This window comes from Entelurus aequoreus, linkage group LG01, assembly GCF_033978785.1.
Source record: "Entelurus aequoreus isolate RoL-2023_Sb linkage group LG01, RoL_Eaeq_v1.1, whole genome shotgun sequence".
Lineage (NCBI taxonomy): Eukaryota > Metazoa > Chordata > Actinopteri > Syngnathiformes > Syngnathidae > Entelurus > Entelurus aequoreus.
In genome coordinates, this window is record NC_084731.1 from 60,456,953 (window position 1) to 60,480,442 (window position 23,490).

General features: G+C 38.8%; 1 protein-coding gene across 1 annotated transcript in view; it reads left to right on the forward strand.

Annotated features, from left to right (window-relative positions):
• The first annotated feature begins 1,328 nt into the window (after window positions 1–1,328).
• The window catches only part of LOC133646525 (forkhead box protein P4-like), a 30,510-nt gene continuing 8,348 nt past the window's right edge, over window positions 1,329–23,490 (forward strand). Inside the window, exons 1-6 of the mRNA XM_062042020.1 lie at window positions 1,329–1,444; window positions 5,478–5,565; window positions 10,152–10,235; window positions 15,185–15,404; window positions 17,084–17,160; window positions 17,242–17,343. Coding sequence (XP_061898004.1) covers window positions 1,329–1,444; window positions 5,478–5,565; window positions 10,152–10,235; window positions 15,185–15,404; window positions 17,084–17,160; window positions 17,242–17,343 — 687 coding nt within the window. The remainder of the gene's footprint in view (window positions 1,445–5,477; window positions 5,566–10,151; window positions 10,236–15,184; window positions 15,405–17,083; window positions 17,161–17,241; window positions 17,344–23,490) is intronic.

The following is a 23,490-nucleotide window of genomic DNA, read 5'->3' on the forward strand; positions in this document are numbered from 1 at the left end:
GTTGCTGGCACGGCCACTCTACCAACCGAGCTATACCGCCCGGTTGGCGACCAAAAAAAAAGTATGTTCAGAAATACAAAAATAAACTTTCTTCTGTTATAAAAGTTTGGACCTACCTGGTCTATGCAGACAACAGTGTACTTTTGACTATTAATAATAACAATCTTTAGTAGGACATGGGCATTAATGATGTGAAATACTGTCATAAACACACAAATGTAAGAAAAAAGAGCAAAAAAGTCGGAAAGTAATGAGGAAAAAGCTAAAATTCTCAAACCAAAAGTAGCTAATAATATACTGATACAAAGTTTTGTCTTTGTATATATATATAATACTTATAAGTATAACAATGATTAAATAATAAAATTAAAATAACAATTAATTAATTAGTTTGAAAAATTTACAACAGCAATTCTAAACACTAATGTGTAACTAACCATATTTTCGCATGTGCAGAATTGTTTACACATTAGGTTTTGCAGTTACACAATTGTATTATCATTATTACTATTATTATTATAACTGTTCTATTCTTGCAGGTAAAAATTAGTAAAAATGAGCAAAACATTGGAATCTAATGATAACAAGCTGACACTTCCCAACTAATAATTAGTACTAATATACTTAGTCACATATAAAACACAAAACTGACACAAAATGTTGCTTTTAATTATTCATATCTTTTTTTAGCATTTTTTTTTTTAAACAACATTTTAAAGAATCAAAATTGCCCTCACACACTTTTTGACATTTCAGTAAAAGTTTGGACCTCCCTGGTCTATACGGACAATTGCTTTTGACTATTAATAATAACAATCTTTAGTAGGACATGGGCATTAAGAATGTTTGCATTATGCAATGTTTTGCTGATACTGCTTTATATGTTCTTAAGTGGCCTTCCTCACTGCATTTCTTAGCCGGTTTGAAGTCTATTGAGGATGCAAAGTCCGACCTTGACACGCCGCCACTTCTTCCTTTGTCACACTCACACACACTGAGATAACCACTGCTGTTCATCAAGCCCACGAAGCAAAATCTCGGCGTCATTATTTTTTGTCTTTTATGGAACTATTAGCTTTTTGAGGTGAAAAAAAAAGAAAAAAGGAGGCAGGGGTATAATTAGCCGCGGTGATGAAATAGGCAGTGGCACACAAGCACTATCATGGAAGTTTGCTTAGTGATTGTGATGGCATCGGACAGGCAGATCAAAGCTGGGAAAGTTTGGAGAGGAAAGCTGTTGTTTGGTGTCTCATTTCACACCGGCCCCGGGGGCAAGATGGATGGAAAGAGAGAGAGTGGGAGATGAAAAACAAAAGTGGTGACAGATAATGCCCGTAAGTCCGTGGCGCTCCTCCTTCCTCCAGCCTGCCTTTGTCATCGCCCCCATGAGGGAGGCAGCAAAGAGCAGAGCAGGACGCTCAACCCCCCTCCTCAAAGTCCTGGGGTATAACATTTGCTTAAAGTCGTGTCTGCCAGTGCTGCAAGGAGTAAACAGAGCCTCGTTGTCGTACACTTCCCGGGAGAAACCCTACTACTGTTCATGTCCACAGACAGTGCGAGTGAATCATCGGCTTCTAGGGAGAGAAGTGAGATCATGTTTTTGTTATTATTATCGTGCACTTGAGGGATTAGCCGTGCCGTGACATCATTGTTTTCCTTTCATTTCCAGCCCCGCTGTGATATTGCCCCAACTTTCCGCCGTCCGAAAATCGGACGTGCGCCGTTGCGCAACAACGTGCGTGTGCACAAACAAAAACAGTTCAGGACGGGTGCATCCTGCGCATTCGCCACGCATGATGTCATGAAAAAACACACGCAACCTGCGAACGACCTCGCACCGACGGCAGGAGGGGCGAGAACGGGACGGGGGGGAGGGAGACAGGGAGGGGTGGTCCCTGGGCCCCCCACCCTTGGCACGGACACACACGTTAGATGGCGTGAAGTTGAGCAAGAAGAGTGTCTTAAGATAAGCTTTTGGTGCGATAACACATGAGCTCATATCCAGGTGGTTGTCTTGGAACATGGCTCACTTAGCACCAGTGAAGTATATACACACACACACAACACACCCACACACACACACACACACACACACACACACACACACACACACACACACACACACACACACACACACACACACACACACACACACACACACGCACACACAACACAGCTGCTGCGTCCTTCACCAGACAAAATAAAACCGTTTCTGAGGCACTTTGTAACTCACGGCAAGATGGCTGAACGCCTCTCAGAAGTCATCTGAAAGGATATTTGTTCATTTGTTTACCATATTATTCGGACCATAAGGCGCATTAAAGGGGTCATAATATATATATTTTTTCTACATTTAAAAGACTTCCTTGTGGTCTACATAACATGTAATGGTGGTTATTTGGTCAAAATGTTGCATAGATAATGTTTTACAGATCATCTTCAAGTCGCTTTCTGACCGTCTCTTCTTCTCTACGTGCCTCCACTTTGACAGTGTCACCTCCTCGTCATCTTCGTTGTGTCGATAGTTTTTAGCGCTTCCATATCGAGTCTACTGATGGATATAAAATAGAACTGTACACTACTTTGTATTAGAAATGGCAACAGTGGTGGATCAATGCCCCACAACAAGAGAATAGAGGAAAAAAAGGAGCTTATTGACTTCAATGGCGCACGCGCGCCCATTTTCGGGACTTATGCAGATCCCAAATACACATCAGCAGGTACCAATAGGTAAGAAAAGTTAGTTTTGCATAATATTGCGAAACAAAACGCCAGATAATATGTCTCCTAATAGGTGCCATTTTGGGGTCCTTATACACACACCATAGTAATAATGTATGTTGAAGCACACTACGTCTGACTATGGTAGCCGGAATGCTCCGACAATCCATTAAGCAGTGCTGCTTTGTAGCTTACCAAAGTCATTTAGACAGATTTTTGAGTGTAATGTTCTATATTTTCAATGAAACACACTGTTTTGTGGGTGCTAAATAAGAGCGCCCACAAAATGTGCTTCCACTTTGACCGCATCTTCTCCCCATCATATTTAGTTTTTAGCACTTCCATAGCGAGTCTACTGACAGATATAAGAGAACTGTACGCTACTTGATATTAGAAATGGCCAAAGCGGAGGATGAATGCCCCACAACAAGAAGATAGAGAAAAAAATATCTTATTGACTCAGCACGAACTATAACGGCGGACATGCGCAAAATTTCGGGACTTATGCAGATCCCAATGAGTAAGAAAAGTTGTTTTTGCATAATATTGGGAAACACAACGCAACATAATATGTCTCCTAATTGGTGCCATTTTGCGGTCCTTATACACACACTCTAATAACACCGTATGTTGAAGCACAGTACGTCTGACTATGGTAGCCGTAATGCTCCAACAATCCATCAAGCAGTGCGGCTTTGTAGCTTACCAAAGTCGTACTAAAACATTTAGATAGATTTTTGAGTGTAATGTTCTATATTCTCAATAAAACACACCGTTTTGTGGGCGCTCTTATCTATGTGCCTCCACTTCGACAGCGTCTTCTCCCCATCATCTTTAGTTTTTAGCGCTTCCATTGAGAGTCTACTGACAGATATAAGTTAGAACTGTGCGCTACTTGATATTAGAAATGGCAACAGCGGAGGATGAATGCCCCACAACAAGAGGATAGAGAAAAAATATCTTATTGACTCAGCACGAACTATAATGGCGGACGCTTGAAACATTTCGGGACTTATGCAGATCCCAATAAGTAAGAAAAGTGAGTTTTGCATAATATTGCAAAACAAAACGCCAGAAAATATTTCCTAATAGGTGCCATTTTGGGGTCCTTATACACACACCATAATAATACCGCATGTTGAAGCACAGTACGTCTGACTATGGTAGCCGTAATGCTCAGCCAATCTATCAAGCGATGTGGCCTCGTAGCTTACCAAAATTGTACTAAAACATTTAGACAGATTTTTGAGTGTAATGTTCTATATTCTCAATGAAACACACCGTTTTGTGGCCGCTCTTATTTACGTGCCTCCACTTCGACAGCGTCTTCTCCCCGTCATCTTTAGTTTTTATTGCTTCCATAGCGAGCCTACTGACAGATATAAGTTAGAACTGTACGCTACTTGATATTAGAAATGGCAACAGCGGAGGATGAATGCCGTACAACAAGAGCATAGAGGAAAAAAAGCTTATTGACTACAATGGCGGACGTGCGCAAAATTTCGAGACTTATGCAGATACCAATAAGTGAGACAAGTTGGTTTTGCATAATATTGGGAAAGTAAACGCCAGAAAATATGCCTAATAGGTGCCATTTTCTGGTCCTTATACACACACCATAATAAAACCGTACATGGAAGCACAGTACGTCTGACTATGGTAGCCGTAATGCTCCGAAAATCCATCAAGCGGTGCGGCTTCGTAGTTTACCAAAGTGTAATGTTCTATATTCTCAATGAAACACACCATTTTGTGGCCGCTCTTATCTACGTGCCTCTACTTCGACAGCGTACTCTCCCCGTCATCTTTAGTTTTTCCCGCTTCCATAGCGAGTCTACTGACAGATATAAGTTAGAACTGTACGCTACTTGATATAAGAAATGACAACAGCGGAGGATGAATGCCCCACAACAAGAAGATAGAGAAAAAGAAGGAGATTATTGACTACAATGGCGGATGTGCGCAAAATATCGGGACTTTTGCAGATTCCAATAAGTAAGAAAAGTTGGTTTTGCATAATATTGCAAACAAAATGCCAGATAATATGTCTCCTAATAGGTGCAATTTTATGGTCCTTATCCACACACACCATAATAATACCGTGTGTTGAAGCACAGTACGTCTGACTATGGTAACCGTAATGCTCCGACAATCCATCAAGCGGTGTGGCTTCATAGCTTACCAAAGTCGTACTAAAACATTTAGAAACACACCGTTTTGTGGGCGCTCTTATTTAAGTGCCTCCACTTTGACACTGTCTTATCCCCATCATCTTTAGTTTTTAGCGCAGATCCCAATAAGTAAGAAAAGTTGGTTTTGCATAATATTGCGAAACAAACCGCTGGATAATATGTCTCCTAATAGGTGCCGTTTTGCGCTTCTTATAAACACACCATAATAATACTGTATGTTGAAGCACAGTACGTCTGACTATGGTAACCGTAATGCTCCGACATGCTTCGTAGCTTACCAAAGTTGTACTAAAACATTTTGACAGATTTTTGTGCGCCGTGTGTAATGTTCTATATTCTCAATGAAACATCAAAAGTTTTGGTGGCACACCTATCTCTTATGTGCGGCTGCCATCTACTGTTCACACTTATCATAATAAAATTGCTTTAACTTTGTGTTGGTTTCAAATCTTGTCATTTTGGTGAAAGTTTCTCCCTTCAGGACCCGTAAACCAAAACCTCTAAAACGAATAACGTACAGACGTACAGGATCCAGAAGTGACCTTATGTCGCTCTCCTTTACAGGCACTTGAACAACGAGCACGCCCTGGATGACCGCAGCACCGCTCAGTGTCGAGTCCAGATGCAGGTGGTGCAGCAGCTGGAGATACAGGTGGGCCCTCCCCGCACACGCCGCACTAGCACAAGTCCCGACTTCTTTCAAGCCGGTCAGCGGCGGCGAGTCGTCCGAGGCAGACATGTTTACGCAGAGCGGCGAAGCTTGTAATTCAAAAAGGAGCAGTCGGCAGGGACGCTGCCGTCGCCGCTCCAATTATAACGCTGCTCTGGTCACCGGAGAGAGCGAGCGAGGCGGCGAAGAGGAGGGGGAAGAAGAAGGAGGAGGAGAGGGATGTGGGGGGGAGGGACTTTAGCCAGAAACGCTGCTTGGCCTCTCTGATCCTCAAAGTGCTTCATTCACACTCCTGAAAACATGCCACTGCTCCATCGGAGGCTTCAGAAAGTTCAAGGCCAGTCGGCCCGCAAGAAAACATGCAGTGTTACTATCTGGACAAAAGTATTGGGACGACAGGAAGTGGAAATGCACGTCTGGCACAGCACAACAGCCTCCGGTCTTTCAACGAGATGTCGGAGAAATAGTTGTGGAGTCAGAGGGCACCGAAGGTGGCTCTCAATCTTGATTGTGCAGCAATTATAAATCCAGACCCAACAGGCACAAGACATTGAAACAACGTTGAGAACTTGTTCAATTAGGTCCTGGCGCAAACACAACTTTGAAACAACATGCTTTTTGACAACATTTAATCAATGTCGGGTTCTGATGTTGATTTGACCATAGAATTTTGGTCATTTCTCAACTAATATTCTACAACACAAATACAACATTGAAACAACATACTTTTTGACAACGTTTAATCAGTGTTGGGTTGTGACGTTGATTTGACCATTGAAATTTGGTCATTTCCCAACCAATATTCTACAACACTAATACAACGTTGAAACAACATGATTTTTGACAACGTTTAATCAATGTCGGGTTGTGACGTTGATTTGACCATTGAAATTTAGTCATTTCCCAACCAATATTCTACAACACTAATACAACGTTGAAACAACATGCTTTTTGACAACGTTTATTTAATGTTGACCATTGAAATGTGGTCATTTCCCAACCAATATTCTACAACACTAATACAACGTTGAAACAACATGCTTCTGGACAACGTTTATTTAATGATGACCATTGAAATTTGGTCATTTCTCAACTAATATTCTACACCACAAATACAACGCTGAAACAACATGCTTTTTGACAACATTTAATCAATGTCAGGTTGTGATGTTGATTTGACCATTGAAATTAGGTAATTTTCCAACCAATATTCTACCACACAAATACAACGTTGAAACAACATGCTTTTTGACAACGTTTAATCAATGTTGGGTTGTCACGTTGATTTGACCATTGAAATTTGGTCATTTCTCAACCAATATTCTACAACACTAATACAACGTTGAAACAACATGCTTTTTGACAACGTTTATTTAATGTTGACCATTGAAATTTGGTCATTTCTAAACTAATATTCTACAACGCAAATATAACGCTGAAACAACATGCTTTTTGACAACATTTAATCAATGTCAGGTTGTGATGTTGATTTGAACATTGCAATTTGGTAATTTCCCAACCAATATTCTACAACAAAAATACAACGTTGAAACAACATGCTTTTTGACAACGTTTATTTAATGTTGACCATTGAAATGTGGTCATTTCCCAACCAATATTCTACAACACTAATACAACGTTGAAACAACATGCTTCTGGACAACGTTTATTTAATGATGACCATTGAAATTTGGTCATTTTTCAACTAATATTCTACACCACTAATACAACGCTGAAACAACATGCTTTTTGACAACATTTAATCAATGTCAGGTTGTGATGTTGATTTGACCATTGAAATTAGGTAATTTTCCAACCAATATTCTACCACACAAATACAACGTTGAAACAACATGCTTTTTGACAACGTTTAATCAATATTGGGTTGTCACGTTGATTTGACCATTGAAATTTGGTCATTTCTCAACCAATATTCTACAACACTAATACAATGTTGAAACAACATGCTTTTTGACAACGTTTATTTAATGTTGACCATTGAAATTTGGTCATTTCTAAACTAATATTCTACAACTCAAATACAACGCTGAAACAACATGCTTTTTGACAACATTTAATCAATGTCAGGTTGTGATGTTGATTTGACCATTGCAATTTGGTAATTTCCCAACCAATATTCTACAACACAAATACAACGTTGAAACAACATGCTTTTGGATGATGTTTAATCAATGCTCAGTTCTGATGTTGATTTGAACATTGAATTTTGATAATTTCCCACCCAACAACGTTGATCCAACGTTAGACATCAACGTTGTCTCAATTTACAAATACAACTATTTTGCAACGTTGTATCAATGTCTTGTGTTTGCTGGGGTGGTAACTAGAGTATAAGGGCTCGAGCTCAATTCCCCATTTTTTCTGGTTAGGTAATCAAATAAGCAAGGGGTTCTTAACTTTTTTGAACTCGGGGCCCAACCTCTCTACTACAGAAGGGCCCAGGGCCCACTCAAATATTAAAACTGAAATAGTATTGTATTTTCCGGACTATAGAGCGCACCGGTATATAAGCCGCACCCACTAAATGTTAGAGGGAAAAAAGTGTCCATATATTAGCCGCACCGGACTATAAGCCGCAGATATATTAAGATTAAAGTACCAATGATTGTCACACACACACTAGATGTGGTGAAATTTTGTCCTCTGCATTTGTCCCATCCCCTTGGGGAGCAGTGGGCAGCAGCGGCGCCGCGCCCGGGAATCATTTTGGTGATTTAACCCCCAATTCCAACCCTTTGTTGCTGAGTGCCAAGCAGGGAGGTTATGGGTCCCATTTTTATAGTCTTTGGTATATAGGTTGTGAAATGAGTTATTTACACAGAAATATTTTGTAAATGTTTATTTACATACCTTAATTGTTTACAAACGGTGTCTGCAACATGGCAGGTAAACGGAAGATGAAACAAAACAGAAGTCATCGTCATGGGCCCACTAACTGTGCAAGCTAGCTCTCCAATCAGCTAAACAGACTCAATAACTCAGAGGTGATGTTTTGGTGAATATACCGACAATACAAAAGAATGCCATTGTAAGTTAAAAATACTAACACAGACACTTGCAAAAATGTTAGCATATTAGCTTGTGCTAATAGTTTCATGACATTACGATAGCACGTGCAAATATGCATGAAAACACTCCTACAGACATCACACGTGGCACGCTTTAGTAAATAGGAATTGTTTTAGTTATATTGTAAAACTGCTTGGAGTGATGAATGGAGAATCCATACGAGTAGTAACGCTATGAACGGCTGGAAGACGAACAAGGCACTCCGGTTAAAAAATAAAAAATAAACACTACTCATAAATGAACGACATTGCAGTAAGCAAACTTGTCCTTAAGATGGCACCATAGCTCATACAATGGAACACTTTCTATGTATATTTGCTTGTTGTTTTTTTTAACTCTTTTTATAATGACTTATTGGAGAAAAATCCATTATATAGCTACACAGCTTCTAAGCTGCATGGTTCAAAGTGCAAGAAGAAAGTAGCGGCTTATAGTCCAGAATTCATGTTACATCAACAGGAAGTGACGATAAACACTCCTACAGACATCACACATGGGATGGTTTAGTAAGTAAGTTGTAAATTGTTTTAGTTATATTGTAAAACTTACAAACGTTGCTCGGAGCGATGACTGAAGAGTCCTTTAGAGCAGAAACGGTATGGAAGGTTATTCATCTGGCTCAAGACACGAAACAGGAAGTACACTTTTAACCCGCAGCTCAAACAATAATACACCTTTTCAGTCTGTCTCACGACGCTGAAAACTATTGGTTAAAAACATAATGGCTGTTAGCCAAAAAAAAATTAGCCACAGGTTCCAAAGCGTGGGGAAAAAAGTAGCGGCTTATAGTCGAGGAAAATACGGTACTCTGCATTAAAGTACGACCTTTCACTGACGAGCTAAAAATACCCAAAAAACTAATAAAAAATAATCTGAATAGACCTACTTTTCATTGCACTTATTCACAAAGACATTGGTCACCATGAAGTTCAAACAAATTGTTTCTCGCAACTTTTGTATTCCACACTTTTAGTGATAAACATAGTTTTTTTTGTTTTTTTGCTGAGACCTCCACCAGGGGATACAAAGTGACAAGAGGAGCAGGCGGCATCACATCCCCGTCAAGACGTTTGTCTTGATCCTACTGACATATCATCCCTCAGCAGTCACACACACACACACACACACACACACACACACACACACTCCCACACACGCTTAGCGGCAGTGTTTACATTTGTCATTTTCACACTCCACACAGTTTTAGTGTGTGTGTTCATAGAGCTAACAACGTACATCCATTGCACACACACAGGAATATCCACAGGCTGCAACAGTCCCTGCGGAAAGGCGGTCAATAACGTCAAAAGGGAACAAGCGTGTCCGCGGGCAAGCGTAAGCGTGAGCGTGCGAGTGCGCCGCGGGGTCCGTGGCGTGCATTTGCACTTGCACTTGTAATGCGCTGCGTAAACACGGCGTTTGTTGTGTGAGACAAAAGTCGCTTTGCATGACCCTAACCTGCATCCTGTTCCTCTCAGCTGGCCAAAGAGAGCGAGCGACTCCAGGCCATGATGACCCACCTGCACATGCGCCCCTCGGAGCCGAAGCCTTTCAACCAACCTGTGAGTTCACGACCTTTTTCTTCCCCTTCCACCTGCAAATGTAACAAAGTGTGATTTCCCAGTACATCCGAAAAGTATTCACAACGCTTCACTTTGTCCACATGTTGTTGTGTTACAGTCTCATTCCAAAATGGAATAAATTCTATTTTTTCCCTCAAAATTCTACACACAATACCCCATACTGACAACGTGAAAAGGTTTTATTTAAAAATGTTGCAAATTTAATAATGTTTATTAGTGTATCAGTATGTGGAATTAAATTATTGAAGGGATTAAGCAAAATAATTTAAAAAAATGTACTAACTTGATGCGGTTGAAGACATTTAAACACAGTGTTTACAAAGTACAATAATTATTGAAAATAAGCTGTGATTAATTTCTTTATGTGAATCGTAACTGAGTTAAGTGTTTATGAAAATAAATCATTGACATCATTGTGGTACAAATTGGAAAGAGGAAGTAAATACATGTGTAAGAAACTGCTGTGTGATATTGGATAAGCTGTGCTTCTTCTTACTCCCTTTCGAGCATGTTGTAAAGAGAAATGAAAATATGTGATGTATCACGTTGAAAGGGCATTCACGTTCGAAATTTAAACGTCAACCAAACCAAAAAAAAAAATCACATGTACATAAGTATTCCACAACATTTGCTCAATTACCAAATTGTTGCCACACCTATCTTCAAGCTCCATCAGGTTGGATGTGTTGGTTTTCATCCATTAAGTCTTATTTTTACGTACTTATGATCTTTTTTTTTTTTCTTTTTTTTACATTTTATGAATTTGCAAATAAAAAAAAACTTAACATTTTCACGTTGTCATCATGGGGTTTTGTGTATAGAATTTTGAGGGCAAAAATGAATGCATTTCATTTGACTATAAGCCTGTCACATCAAATGTGGGAAAAGTGAAGCACAGCACTTGTAAACCTGCAACCTGCGTCCTCTGTTGACCAAATAGGGTTACTGTACTCAATTTGATTCTCTCTTTTTAACCGTTTTCTGCCCCAAACGATGCAAAGCAATGAATAAAAGCTGCAGTTTTGGAGCAGGTGGACGTATTGAGGGCTAGAAATTTGATGTAATGTGTGTGCATGCGCGCTTGTTATTAGTCGTCTGTCTAATGAATATTTCATTATTCAGATTCGTGAAGAGTCTTATTAAAATATGAAGATGTTGAAATTAATTGTCAATTAGAAGAGGAGTGTCATAATTTGAGCGGATGTAAATGCTGCAGCTGAGTGGCGTGTGTGTGAGTGTGTTATTGGTGTGTGTGTGTGGGGGTGGGGGGGGGGGAATGGGGGGGCTTCCATTAACATCTAATGGGAAATCAGGAAGAGGCGTGTTCTGTCACCGCTGGAGACGAGCCTCCGGGTCACGGATTGGAGGAGGAGGGGCAAGGGCGGGGCAAAAACAAAGCTTGGCCTCAATTAACAGGGTTCGACTGTTGCCGTGGTGATTTGGCAGGGCCGCAGCGTTAATGAAGTACCTGTTAAACAGTCCCGCCCCCTCGAGTCTGCTTAAATGGAGCGAGGGGAAGAGCCGAGGCAAGTCACACATTCACACACACACACACACACACACACACACACACACACACACACACACACACACACACACACACACACACACACACACACACACACACACACAGAGAGAGGTTTTAATTAGTCCTAAACTAGTCGTCCTAACTGCTGTCCCACAGAGACTCTAGTCCTGGTTTTGTGTGTGCGTGCGTTGTTGTTTTGTGGGTCCTAATTGGACGGTGTTCTTCCGCGAAGCCTTTGCCACCGCCGAGCGCTCGTGTTTGTGTTCCTTGCAAACATGCTGTCATGTGGTTTTGTTTTTGCAAGCGAGGTTAATTGTAGCAGCGCTGCGTGTATAAATATGTGCATGTGGAGTGTGTGTGTGTATGAAACAAGGGAGTGGGAAAAACAGAGGTAAGCCCAGAACAATTATTTTTCTGACCAAGTATATTTTGTCGAATAGCTACGGTTTACCTGGTAATGACACAAGGAAGTGGCAAAACACTGCAATATTTGCCATTGTTTTCATATATTTAAAATTACAATTTTAAGGAAGGAAGTACAATTTTTAGTCCTATCCTTAAAGTTATTGGTAACTTCTATTATGATTTAAATCAGGGGTTCTTAACTTTTTGGACCTCGGGGACCAATATTTCCACTCAAATATTAACACTGAATTAGTAATCTTACTCTTTTTTTTTTAATCAATAATTATATATAACCTACTTACAGTTTAACAGTGCTAAAATAAATAAAGTATATGTCAATTAACAGTAATAATAATAATATTGTATTTGGTCGTTAAATAAACTGTTAATAAAATTAAAGTACAAATGTAAATACAGCTTCTCCACTTTAGTCATAATTTTTGGTCTTGAGAAACTTCTCTATGACTTTAGCTCCAGACTTCTTCTGTCTGTTTGATATTGTCATTACTGCCACACGTGGCGTACGGCCGAGTGCGGCCCATATGGACCACAGCTGAGATATTTTTGGGCGGCCCTCTGTAACAAACGCACCCAAGTTCTCCGGGTGTCTCTGCCACTACGCAAATTAAGGAGTCACGGGTGGGACCTGATATTCGGCTGGGAATGATTAAAACAGTAAATAAACACAAGACATGTATAACTATTAGCCACAACACAACCAGGTTTATATTTAATATGCCACAAATGAATCCTGCATAACAAACACCTCCCCCCTCCCGTCCATATAACCCGCCAATATAAATCAAACACCTGCACAACACACTCAATCCCACAGCCCAAAGTACCGTTCACCTCCCCAAAGTTCATATAACACGTATATTTCCCCAAAGTCTCCAAAGTTATGTACGTGACATGCACATAGCGGCATGCACGTACGGTCAAGCGATCAAATGTTTGGAAGCCGCAGCAGCGTACTCACGGTACCGCGTCTGCGCATCCAACTCAAAGTCCTCCTGGAAAGAGTCTCTGTTGTCCTGGTTCTCCACAGCCCAATGGAAAGTCCACAAAAAAGGTCACAAATGAGGATTCTTCCATGAAGTGGCTCCGTAGCAAAAAACGCTGGGTCTGACAGGTGCTCCTAGGTGGTTTGTGACGTCAATTTCCGCTTCCGTCCGGTTTGATAGCACCGGATGCCTTTTATATCCCCACATATTAAGTTACATTTTTAATATTAGCATGATTTATTGAATACGCCTGTAACAGTTCATAATAAGTAAATGGATGACATAATAAGTATATATATATATATTTATTTTACCAGCTGAGCACAAGTTAATTGTGACTGGCAATTTATTATACATATACACATCGATGGACCCCAATGGCTATTACACCTCGAGGGGGCAGTCGGACCAACAATTTGTTAAGAAATACTGAACGAGCAGAGGTTTTTAGAGCAGCTATATGAAAATAAAGATTTTTTTTTTTTTTAAACCTGTGTAATTGTAGCCAAATTCATATTCTTAAAGGTAAAATTAATAGATTTGTAGTTCCTACAGGGTAATCGGAAGCTGGAGTTAGCAGAAAATGCCACAAAGTATGCTCCAAAAATTAATATTGTAGGGAAGGCCTGATCCGTATTATATTCTTCTCTGATCTAGAGCAGGGATGTCCAAACTTTTTGACTGGGGGCCGCATTGGGCTTAAAAAAAAAAAAAAAAATGCAATAAAAATAAATAAATAAATAAATAAAATAAAATTTAAAAAAAAAAAATATATATATATATATATATATATATATATATATATATATATATATATATATATATATATATATATATATATATATATATACATATATATATATATATATATATATATATATATATATATATATATATATATATATACATATATGTACATATATACATACGTATATCTCCATATATATATATACTGTATATATATATATATATATATATATATATATATATATATATATATATATATGAGTACATATTTTATAATAATATAATGGATATATATTTAATAATTCTTATAATTGGTTATTAAGAGTATGCGAAAGTTCAACGCCAACCTTGTTTATTTCCGTGACGACGTCCTTAAGGTTTTGTAATCAATCAGAAATATCAAGCAGCTAAAATGCGCCAAACATGCATGAGTGTGAAGAGAGTGTTTTGCATATTTCCCATCATCCCTTGTAATGGACTTAAATGAGTGTACTTTACATTTTCTTTATTTAATGCTGATTGGACATGTTTTATAATAGCCACACAGTTCAATGAGCAGGTTGTGTTATGTGTGACCATGTGTGTTGAATTTTTGTGCTGGTTTATTTTTTTTTCCTGCATCATGGAAGGTTGTTTGGATTTGGTCATACAAGTAAATGATGTGCTGTGTATCCTGACAAGTACAATTATGGGTTGAGTTACTCTTGTTAGACTTAGACTTAGACAAACTTTATTGATCCACAAGGGAAATTGTTCATTGATCCACAAGGGAAATTGTTGGCCCCCAGATGGCGACAAAATAGCAGCTATCAGACGGCTGGCTATTTGTCAATCAATCAATCAAAGATTATTTATATAGCCCTTAATCACAAATGTCTCATAGGACTTCATAAACCACAACGACATCCTCGTATATGATATGAATACACCGTGTATTGCTTATTGAACTTGTGCCGTATAGCGGGGCCAATTGAAGACGCCGGCGGGCGACAAATAGACCGGGGGGGCCGTAGTTTGGACACCCCTGATCTAGCGCATATACCACTTTATATAATTATATCACGCCTTCTTACAAGCACTTGCTGTTGTTATTTCCAGATATACGATACCCAATAAAAACACCTACATTCACAATGTGGCCAGGCTATGAATATTTTGGGCCTTACTGTTAGTACAAGGAATGAAAAGCTAACATGTGTTGTCTGATGGTTGCGCTACATAAACAACACGTTCATGTCTCTCAGTTGAACCTGGCATCCAGCGGCTCTTTTCTCAAGCGGGACAGCGACCTCTACCCAGAGGGCCTCCCTCACCCACCCACCTCAGCTGCGACCCCCATCACTCCGCTGCGCCAGGGACCCTCGGTCATCAGCTCGTCCAGCCTCCACAGCCACTCCCACGCGCACGCCGTCGGGCCCATACGTCGGCGCAACTCCGACAAGTACTGCACGCCCATCGCCTCAGGTAGGCCCGCCTCTTCCTCTGTCTCTGGCTGGTGTCTTTACAACCTTGTTCTTCATCCATACTTTTCCCCTGATGTTCTTTCTGGGATTGTTTATTCCAGAGAGACACGTTCTATTCGCTCTTTAGATTTGGTAACTTCAAGTCAACATGGAGCTCTCTTTGCCATTCACTTCTCATCCTCAGCAGTCTTCCCCATCCTTTCCTCCGAATGTCTGTTATTTTAATTTTTGTTCATCTCTATGCTTTATATCCGTTGTTTCTTTTTTTAGATGCACATTTGTGGTTATTTCTTCCAAGTTCAAATTTTGTTTTGCAAAATGTACATTATCTGTGTACATCAGTGTTTCTTACCCATTGTTGGGCCGTCCCTATAGTCCTTACTCGGTTGTAATACACTTTCCCACCAGTTGTGGCAGTAATGACAATCTGAAACAAACAGAAGAAGTCTGGAGCTAAAGTCATGGAGAAGTTTCTTTAGTGCAAAAAAATGACTAAAGTGGTGAAACTATTTTCATTTGCACTTAAATTGTATTGACAGTTTAGTTAGGAAACATTGTCATAATAATTTATTTTAGCACAACATAATGTATTTTTTGTCAGTTATTTATGCAGTATATTTAGTTAATACCTATTGTTCTAGTCAGCCTGACCTAAGCCTAAGGTTTAAGTCTTAAACAATAATCCTTGTGATTAACACATGCTTTCATATCATTTGACAAGGTTGTACACTGTAAGTATTGGTTAGATATGATTATTGAATATGATTAAAATCAAAAGAAAGATTGCTAATTCAGTGTTAATATTTGACTGGGTCCCCGGCCCCCAGCAGGCACAAGACATTGATACTACGTTAATTATACGTACATGTAATTTAAAACTGACTTTGGAACAACGTTGCAAAATAGTTGTATTTGTAAATTGAGACACTGTTAATGTCTAACGTTGGATCCATGTTGTTGGTTGGAAAATGACCAAATTTCAATGGTCAAATCAACGTCAGAACCCAACATTGATTAAACGTCAAAAAGCTGTTTGTTTCAACGTTGTATTTGTGTTGTAGAATATTGGTTGGAAAATGACCAAATTTCAATGATCAAATTAACGTCAGTACCAAACATTGATTAAACGTGGTCAAACAGCATGTTTGCTTCAACGTTGTATTTGTGTTGTAGGATATTGGTTGGAAAATGACCACATTTCCACAGTCAAATCAACGTCAGAATCCAATATTGATTAAACGTCATCAAAAAGCATGTTGTTTCAACGTTGTATTTGTGTTGTAAAATATTATTTAGAAAATGACCACATTTCCACGGTTTAAATCAACGTCAGAATCCAACATTGATTAAATGTCGTCAAAAAGCATGTTGTTTCAACATCATGTTTGAGTTGCTCAATGTCAGAACCTAATTTAAAGTTGTCAACGTTGTTTTAATGTCTTGTGTCTGCTGGGCCGGGCTCCGGTTTTAAAAATGTTCAGAACCCCTGCTGTAAATTGTGTATATTTTCATTCAAATGTTTTTGTCAGTTAGCTCACACCGTGGTTAGGGTCAATGGTTAACGTTTTTCCATTGTCCTGTATTTCCAGGACATTTTGAAAAAAATGACTTTGACAATAATCATATAAGTATTATGATATACTAATTCTTGTCAATATTTTGCGATGAATTCCCTTTCAGAGCTGGCTCAGAACTGTGAGTTCTACAAGAACGCTGATGTTAGGCCCCCTTTTACTTACGCTTCTCTTATACGCCACGTAAGTTGCAACACTGCTCCCTTCTTGCCTCCGTCTCCGTCCTCTCCGCCCTAATTGCGTCCTTTCTCTCCGCGCCCTCAGGCCATTCTGGAGTCCCCAGACAGACAGTTGACTCTGAACGAGATCTACAACTGGTTTACACGGAAGTTCGCCTACTTCAGGAGAAACACGGCCACGTGGAAGGTAAAAGGCACAGCTCTACTTCTCAAACTACATGGCCGCTATTTCTTCAACACTCAGAAATCAGTATCATTATTTTATCTACTTCAAAAAATGACACACCTTAATATATATATATATATATATATATATATATATATATATATATATATATATATATATATATATATATATATATATATATATATATATATATATATATATATATATATATATATATACATATACAGCAGTTGCAAGCAGAAACAGTGTGGAGAAAGAAGAGGGAGAATGGACGTATTTTGAATTTAAAACTAATGATAAAGGTGGAGATATAAACACTGAAGCGCTGCTCTGCAGCCGGTGCTTTAACGTCTCTCCGTAGTGTTTTAGCTGCTTCTACATCACTAATCCTCGCCTCCATGGTGACAAATAAAGTGAGTTTCTTACAAGTATCATCCCTGCAGGACGAGGAATAGCTAAACATGCTTCACTACACACGTAGGAGGATGCAATAGCTCACCGCTAACAACAACCTAGCGTTCGTGAACGTAAACAAAAGGGTGGATCCATACAAATATCGATTGCAATGATATGAAGTGTTAGAGCCCTATGTAATCGATACTACAATGATTGCATTACTATTTTTTATCATCTCAAAATCTTACATTTTTATTTTATTATATTCATAAATTCAGGAAATACATCCCATGACACAGGAGGACTTTAAATATGACCAATGTATGACGGTGGAACTACTTGGTATCGGATCGCTACCCAAACGTGTGGTATCGCCCAAATCTTATATAAAGTATCTTATATATATATATATATATATATATATATATATATATATATATATATATATATATATATATATATATATATATATATATATATTTATATATATATATATATATATATATATATATATATATATATATATATATATGTATGTATATTTATATATATATATATGTATATTTATATGAATTATTTTGTATACATTTATTATTTATTGATTCATTTATTATTATTTATATTTTATCATTTATATGTATTATTATTATTCATTTATTATTATTCATTTATTTATTTATTTTATACATATTTTATATAAAAAATATGTATCAGCAAATTGTCTGAGTTTGTTGCTGATCTAGTGATGCACGCATATAATATAATTATAATGGGGGATTTTAATATCTATATGAATACCCTCCGTGCGTGGTGCTGCAGACTATATTTAACAGCTGTGGTCTTACACAAATAATAATTGAACCAACACATTGTAATAGATCTAGTCCTTGCCCAGGGTGTCACCACCCTGTTAAGTCATGGTACTCCCTTACACTAAAGTAATGTCCGATCACTACCTTATAAAATTTGAAGATCTTACTCACTGTCCACAAGCTACTAAAAACAAATGCTTGAGCAGCTGTAACAATGATGCAGCCACCACTCTGTAACGATGGATTGATTACCGCAATGATTGTGGTTTCAACACCAACACAGAACAGCGTGGCGAAGTTGGTAGAGTGGCCGTGCCAGCAATCGGAGGGTTGCTGGTTACTGGGGTTCAATCCCCACCTTCTACCATCCTAGTCACGTCCGTTGTGTCCTTGGGCAAGACACTTCACCCTTGCTCCTGATGGCTGCTGGTTTGCGCCTTGCATGGCAGCTCCCGCCATCAGTGTGTGAATGTGTGTGTGAATGGGTGAATGTGGAAATACTGTCAAAAGCGCTTTGAGTACCTTGAAGGTAGAAAAGCGCTATACAAGTATAACCCATTTATCATTTATTATCATAAGTCTGCATAGCGGTATTAAAACGTGAGAAATGGTCCGAATCCATCATTCCAGCCTCAAATTCTAAAGAGGCTATTGGTTAGGGTCACGGTACTGAATGATACAACACACCCTTTCCACCGGACTTAGCTGAGCTCCTCAAAGACAAGACTGATTGGACACTTATTGGGTCTTTGTGTCCTTGACAAGACACAAGTTCTCTTCTGAGGCCAGCGCCTCACCTCACTCGCCTAACGAGAAAACACTCTCTCCCTCCCTCACGCTGATCCCGCCAGTGTAGCTGCTGACCCACTTCTGCACAAACCCGCCGCTAATGCCAGGAAGAGTGAGAGAACGAGCGAAGTCAAGGAAGACCCCGACCTCTCTCTCCTAATAGTCCTGAAACTGAGGCTCCAAGGAGCAAGGGGGTGACGAGGCCTCCTCATCTTTAAATATAGCCTTTATAAATATATAAGCCGTTTAAATATGGCTCATGTATTTATACAGGAGCACAGTCAAACAGTCGCTTAGTAGGCCCTTCAATTTCACCAGGAGAGAGGAAGTCACGGATCAAAGAAACGTGGAACTTCAGGAAGAGTGAGAAGGTTTTCAGTCGATGAGAATGTTTGGTAACAGTTTTTGATATAGCAAAAACTGACAAAGTTAAACAGAATGCTCATGGACTAAACATTTGGAAGGCCAGGTTGTTTACAGAGCACAATTAGTACTCAAGGCAATGCAAAGTTATTGACAGAAAATGAGCAGAAGGCAAAAATAAGAATATGAAATTAAAATAATCATAATTCAAATTAAAATCATAAAAAAAACATCATAAAAATAATCATAATTAACATTTAAGTCAGGAAAAAATCTAAAATAATCATAATTCAAATTAAAATCAGAAAATAAAATCATCATAATTCTAATTAAAATCAGAAAAAAATCTGCAATTCAAATTAAAATCAGAAAATAAAAACATCATTCAAATTAGAATCAGAAAATAAAATCATCATAAAAATACTCATAATTCTAATTAAAATCTGTAAAAAAAAAAAATTAAAATCAGAAGATAAAATCAAGATAAAATAATGATCATTCTATTTAAAAGCAATCAAATAGTGTGGATAAAATACTTTCAGTTGCCATGTGCAAAATTAAATATTTTTTTTCTATTTCTGTACTTTTATAATTTCTTTTGCTTTGTTTTCAACATGTCCAAAATAAATTTCTACAACAGGCTGGATTTAAACATTGCCAACGCTGACTACTCCAGATTTTAGAAGTATAAAACTGAAACGTGGTCTCACCATGCCGAATTTGGACATTAGCCACAAGTCCTCCTGGCCAGCTCGCCACGTATGTAGCATGTAGCATATAGCATATAAGAAGTGTAACTCTATGAAGTGCAGTCAGGGTTACACGTGTTTGGCCCTCACTCTGGGCACCAGCAGGAGACCACTCCCCGAGGTTCTCGGAGCCCGGGATGTTTCATACGGTTTTAACGCGTCCGTGATGTACTTTGGCAAAAGACTTGCACGCAAGGAGATCTGTTTAAAAGTCTGGAAGCCGGTGCAGTCACCTGAGCACGTATTTGGTTCTAGTCAGGACTCGAGCAGCAGCATTACAGTTGAGCCCAGTGAGAAGACCATCACAGTTGTCTAACCTGCTGAAAACAAAGGACTAGTCTTTCTAAGTCCAATACTCTTTTTTTTTTCGTCTTAATTCTGCGACAGATTTAGCAGTCGGTTGTATTTTCGCTGCGCACAAAGTAAGCGTGTTTTTAAAAAATGCGGTGCAGCTGAGTGACACGCATGTTGTGACCCTCTCTAAATGACTCCTAATGTTTTAACTGGGAGAATCAGGCTTTCATCACGGAGACAAATGCAAATAACGCCTTTATGGCAGCGTGCACGTGTGTGCGTGTGTGTGTGTGTGTGTGTGTGTGTGTGTGTGTGTGTGTGTGTGTGTGTGTGCGTGTGCGTGTGTGTGTGTCGCCGGGGTGGCAGGCGAAGATTGGGGTCACACTCATTTACAAAACTTAGCATCGCGGCTCAGGGGTTGAAGGGATGCGGAGGAGAGAGTGTTCCTCCGCTGATTACGGCTTGTGTAATTATGCGCGTGTGTGTGTTTGTGCGTACGCGTGTGTGTGCGCGCGCGTGTAATTACGAGGAGGAGTGATGCACGCCTGGCCTGTCCCTCCCTCTCGGCTTAGAAGAGCATGTCAGAGAGAATATGCAGGATTTAATTATAGACGAATTAAAATTGGTAATGAAATTGGGCATGAACACGCTACAAATGGCAGATGAAAAGGGAGGCCTGTCCCTTTGGGGGGTGGGGCGAAGATAGCGGCTTGTGCGTGTGTGTGTGTGTGTGTGTGTGTGTGTGTGTGTGTGTGTGTGTGTGTGTGTGTGTGTGTGTGTGTGTGTGTGTGTGTGTGTGTGTGTGTGTGTGTGCGCTTGATGATGGCTGATTACAGCTGCGTGCAACAAAAAATGTGAGCGGAATAAAATGTGTTGGCTCAAAATAAACTGAAGACCAACTCAATGTTACTTTCTCGGTGGACCACTCTAAAAATATCACATTGTTTATCACCCCAAACCATCAATAAATGTAATAACATCCATAATGAATACTATTAAAAAACATAAAAGAGTGAATAAAAGGTGAAATGTGACAAAAAAAAATTTGACTCTAATAACACAAAAATGCCATTTAGGCTGTTTTTTTTTTCTTTAAAACTGTCATTGCTCAAAAAAATAATAATGCATTAAAATCAGTATTGTTATCAATTATTACTTCAATTACTTCACATTAAATATTCCACATTTTTGGGACAAATATTGCATATTTTGTATATTTTCTTTCTTTACTTTTTTTAAATTCTCTTACTAAAGGTATTAGTTGTTTTTTTTCCATTTTGACAGGAAAAAAAATAGTGCCCATTATTGCAGCAAATATTAAATTATCTAACTTTTTTGATTAAAAATTCAAAATGATACAAGTTATCCATCAAATTGTACACTATAAAAGTGACCTACAGATTTTACTGTCAAATTTACGGCGGTTTTTACAGCATGTTACTTTAGGTTAAAAATAAACAACCAATGTTGTTTTTTTACAGTAAAATTCTGTCGACTGAGCTGTCAGTTTTATGTTTTTACGGTATATCCCTGTAAATGGAATAAAGGTACCACATTTTATTATGGTAAAAACTGGCAGCTGAGTTGCCAAAATAAAATTTAAAAATGTTTTCTATTTACAGTAATATGTTGTAAAAAAAAAAAAAAAAAAGAACACCATATCACATTTCCATCTGAGTTGGGAAATTGTGTTAGATGTAAATATAAACGGAATACAATGATTTTCAAATCCTTTTCAACCCATATTCAGTTGAATATGCTACAAAGACAACATATTTTATGTTCAAACTGATAAACTTTTTTTTTTTGGCAAATAATCATTAACTTTAGAATTTGATGCCAGCAACACGTGACAAAGAAGTTGGGAAAGGTGTCAATAAATAATGATAAAGTTGAGAAATGGTCATCAAACACTTATTTGGAACATCCCACAGGTGAACAGGCAAATTGGGGAACAGGTGGGTGCCATGATTGGGTATAAAAGTAGATTTCATGAAGAGCTCAGTCATTCACAAACAAGGATGGTGCGAGGGTCACCACTTTGTCAACAAATGTGTGAGCAAATTGTTGAACAGTTTAAGAAAAACCTTTCTCAGGCAGCTATTGCAAGGAATTTAGGGATTTCACCATCTACGGTCCGTAATATCATCAAAGGGTTCAGAGAATCTGGAGAAATCACTGCACGTAAGCAGCTAAGCCTGTGACCTTCGATCCCTCAGGCTGTACTGCATCAACAAGCGACATCAGTGTGTAAAGGATATCACCACATGGGCTCAGGAACACTTCAGAAACCCACTGTCAGTAACTACAGTTGGTCGCTACATCTGTAAGTGCAAGTTAAAACTCTCCTATGCAAGGCGAAAACCGTTTATCAACAACACCCAGAAACGCCGTCGGCTTCGCTGGGCCTGAACTCATCTAAGATGGACTGATACAAAGTGGAAAAGTGTTCTGTGGTCTGACGAGTCCACATTTCAAATTGTTTTTGGAAACTGTGGACGTCGTGTCCTCCGGACCAAAGAGGAAAAGAACCATCCGGATTGTTATAGGCTCAAAGTTGAAAAGCCAGCATCTGTGATGGTATGGGGGTGTATTAGTGCCCAAGACATGGGTAACTTACACATCTGTGAAGGCGCCATTAATGCTGAAAGGTACGTACAGGTTTTGGAGCAACATATGTTGCCATCCAAGCAACGCTACCATGGACGCCCCTGCTTATTTCAGCAAGACAATGCCAAGCCACG